At 35.5% G+C, this 3,798-nt stretch overlaps 1 protein-coding gene across 1 annotated transcript; it reads right to left on the bottom strand.

Moving 5' to 3' along the window:
- Positions 1-3,108: 3,108 nt before the first annotated feature.
- Positions 3,109-3,483, bottom strand: LOTGIDRAFT_162014 (hypothetical protein; the record flags this gene model as incomplete). The annotated part of the gene is made up of 1 exon (XM_009057952.1): positions 3,109-3,483. One exon carries the CDS (start codon positions 3,481-3,483, stop codon positions 3,109-3,111), a length of 375 nt encoding a protein of 124 aa, XP_009056200.1.
- Between the last annotated feature and the right edge of the window lie 315 nt (positions 3,484-3,798).

A 3,798-nucleotide genomic window follows, 5' to 3' on the forward strand; every position in this document is an offset into this window, starting at 1 on the left:
GTGAGAATTTTACATGGAAAGTGACATACACTACAAAACGAGCAAAATATTTAATACTTGGTTTCAAAACTCTTCCGGTTTCGCAAGAATAATAACCTTTTTAAAATAACCAGTGAGAGTTAAAGTGAGAATGAATAACGAAAATTATCCAAACCAACCTTTAACAATTGATCCAGATACTAAAGATTTTAACAAATTATATAGAAACTATAAAATTATGAATGAGTTATTTGGAAATGTACCTCAGATTCAAAATGTCGATTTTGTTTTAAAATATCCAATATTTTGCTTTGATCTCTCCACCTATTTGTTCAAAACGGGTGTTTAGCTGTCCATATATATTGGAAAGACAGCAGGAGAAAAGGTCAAATATTGTTTATTACTAGAAGAGTCTCTTCATATCATAAATATAATGGATAGAACGATGAACAGAATTGAATAAAAAAATTATTTAAAAAAATGAAACCAGAAATTTTAGTTGAGAAAATATTAGAATCAATTGAAAGTGGCAAACCGAAAACAATTACTTATAGCGGTAAAAAGATACATATTTCAAAATCAATCATTGACAAATTAAAAAATTATAAAATTCAATTTTGATGAAATAGACGAACAAGCCAAAAAGTCTTCTCCTACCCTTAATTTTCGAGGGGTTAGTAGCCGCTGGGGCAATGGCAGGGGGAGTAAGCTCGACTGTTTCAGCAGCAAATAAGAAAAAGGCAGAAGACATCAAAGCCAGAAAAAAACGTAGACATAACTTAAAAATGGAAAAATTAGCCAAAGGTTCGGGCATAAAAGATATCTTATCAACCATCAAACAATTCAACCATGAAACCAAGAAAACAGTAAAAGAAGGTTTGTCTAAATTAATTGATCAAATCCGTGAAACGCAGATAGAAAACAAAGAAGGAAAGGGAATAATACTTTTAGACATTTGCACTGGTGATGGTTTATTTCTTTCTAAATATCGACAAGGAGACAGTGATATACCAAACCCCCACTAAAACTTAATTATTATTCAAAGTTCAAACAATCAGATTTCCACAAAGCCCAATGCTAATGTGCATCGTGCAATCAGGTTCCGGAAATAGTCACCTCTTATTTAACATGTTAAAAACTCCCGATTTATTAGATTTCAATTCCCTATACATATATACATCAACTCCAGATCAATTCTATTATCAATTTCTGAAAGCCTTAGAATATTTACCAAAACAAGACATAGGCCAAATATTCCAAATATATGAAAATGATAAGAACTACAAGAAAACAAGGTTAGGGAGCCCAAGCCCACCTTGTTCAGGGTTTAAATTTAAAGTGTCATTTTTGATGAGTTCAAAGTTATTATTCCATAGAATCCATTAGAAAATTGAAGATTTCATTTGTTTCAGTATGGACTTGGATAATGGGACAATTCTTGAGAAATAAGACTAATGATATATGTGTTAAGGACAATTAATTTTAGCCGTCTGTCAGTCCATCTTACAGTTATACTTAAAGTCTTAGTTGCTATAATGTCCCAGTTTTTCCCAGTCTGACCCTTACCAAACCAAATACCTAATAATTTGATGACATCACAAATCAAATGTTGATTTTGAACGGGTTTAAAGTTTCTGGAATTATTAATACATAATATTTCTGTTTTATCTACATTTAATTTAGACCCTGATACCTTACTAAATCTATCAAATTCCTGTAATATCAAGCCAAATGACTGTTTCGAAGTAGTAAAAAAAGATAAATCATCTACATGTTGAAAAATTTTAATTTCTCGACTTAAATTAGGGACTTTAATACCTTTAAAACCTTCATTGTTCTGAATTTAAATGTAATGCAATGGTAAATAGTGCATGCTTAGAGGACAGCAATAAATAAAATCATGATATAGTTGATCTCACTTTTGCCAAACGCTTTTTCCCGGTCAAAAGTAGAAAGATTAGAAGGAATGTTTTTCTGATTGATATACATGTAGAGAAATAGATAGAAGATTGTTGATAATAGTCTTGTCCTACCCCGTTCCAGTCTGAACATCATATAAAATAGAATTAATCACCCTCTTAAGTCTCTTAAGCCCAACGCAGACGAGGAACATTTCTGTCGATGAACAAAAACACCGAACAAATATATTTGTTTTCCGTTATCCGCAGACGACAAACATAATTCCGCAGACGACGAACATTTAGCTCAAACAATACGCCAGTGCAACAGGAAATCACAATGGCGACCTCCTGAAGAAAATGTAAAATTGCGTTATTGAAAAATATTGTAGCGTGTAACTGGATTTATTAATCTGGGGTTGGGGTTTTGCTATACAGCCCCAGAATCACGCAAAAATCTCTCCGTTAACGGGAGCAAGTGTCAGCTCAAAAGTGACTATAATCTATCCCAATTTACTCAATCAAAGAAACAAGTGTTTAAAACTTTATATATAAAAATATCAATTATCTACATTCAAATACAACAATACACTTTATGAAAAATGGTGTTAATAAAAATAAATGGGCGCTGCTACGAGACACAAATTGCATAACATGAATCACATAGCACAGTCCTATACACAAATTGAATTGGTCTAAAATAGGAACCACGAACCAAAGCACTGTCCTATTCACAAAGTGGCACAAAATCACAATCACGTATAATAAAAACAATGCACAATAGCCCAAAATATTTGGGGTGGCACACACGTTAAAAATACCACACAAGCACTAAATTATACTGGAACAACACAAATCACAAAGGATCATCCAGAAAATGCCGAATAAAAGAATTAACACCGGTAAGAATAATCACAAAGGACCGCCCGATAAAAATTGGGTAATGAGGTACCGCCGATAAAGCTAGTCACATAGGACCTTCGGGGTATAGCTCATAGAGAAAGACTTCTAACCTGAGCACACTCTCTTTCTCTCTTTCTTTCTGAAGAATCATTCGTCTGCTTGTGTTTATATAGCGAGAAAATCTCGCGAGATCGCAGGTAACCGTTATCTCGCAGCAGCGTGAATTTTGATTCATCACATTACCCACGCCTCCGTCCAATGCGTCCCGCATTGCACAAAGTGAAATAACAATAGAATAAAAACAATACAAAATGAATAGGCCTAGCCTCTACAACAACAATCGCTCGCCAATCTCTACCTCCCAATCCGTCTCTACTCTCACCGTCCTCCTCTCTCCATCCTCCGTCATACTCTCTACCTCCACAATCTTCTTATACCTCACCATACAACACTGCTTCCCCGTTTCCCTTGTCTCCACTTCCGTCTCTGTAGCTCTATCCACTTTCCCTCCTTCTTTCTCCTCTACTTCCTCACCATCACCCGACGTTTCCAAAGAGTCTCCACCTGCACTACTCTCTTCACTAATATCACTATATAAAGAGAAATTAAGATTAGGCGCACCACTCAACTCTTTGTCCAGCCTTATCATCCTCAACAAACCACCTTTATCTTCCATTCTAAATCTTTTATCTCTCACAATCATTCTTATCCCCACCATCTATATCTTCATCAACCCTTTTCTCGTCATCTATCTCTCTATTAGCCTTCTTCCCATCATCTATATCGCTGTCATCCTTCGTCTTGTAAGCATCCTTCTTTTTCGCACCATCCTTCTTGTCAACCTTCTTCTCAACAACCTGGTCATCATGCTGGTAATCCTGTCTCCTCTCATCATCCTTCTTCCTCTGGTCCTTCTCCCTCTCATCATCCTTCTTCCCAACGTCCTTCTTCCTCTCGTCCTTCTTACCATCACCACCCTTCTTCTTTTCATCCTTCTTCTCACCATCCTTCTTCTCAT

This window comes from Lottia gigantea (genome assembly GCF_000327385.1).
Source record: "Lottia gigantea unplaced genomic scaffold LOTGIsca_32, whole genome shotgun sequence".
In the NCBI taxonomy this organism is placed as follows: Eukaryota; Metazoa; Mollusca; class Gastropoda; family Lottiidae; genus Lottia; species Lottia gigantea.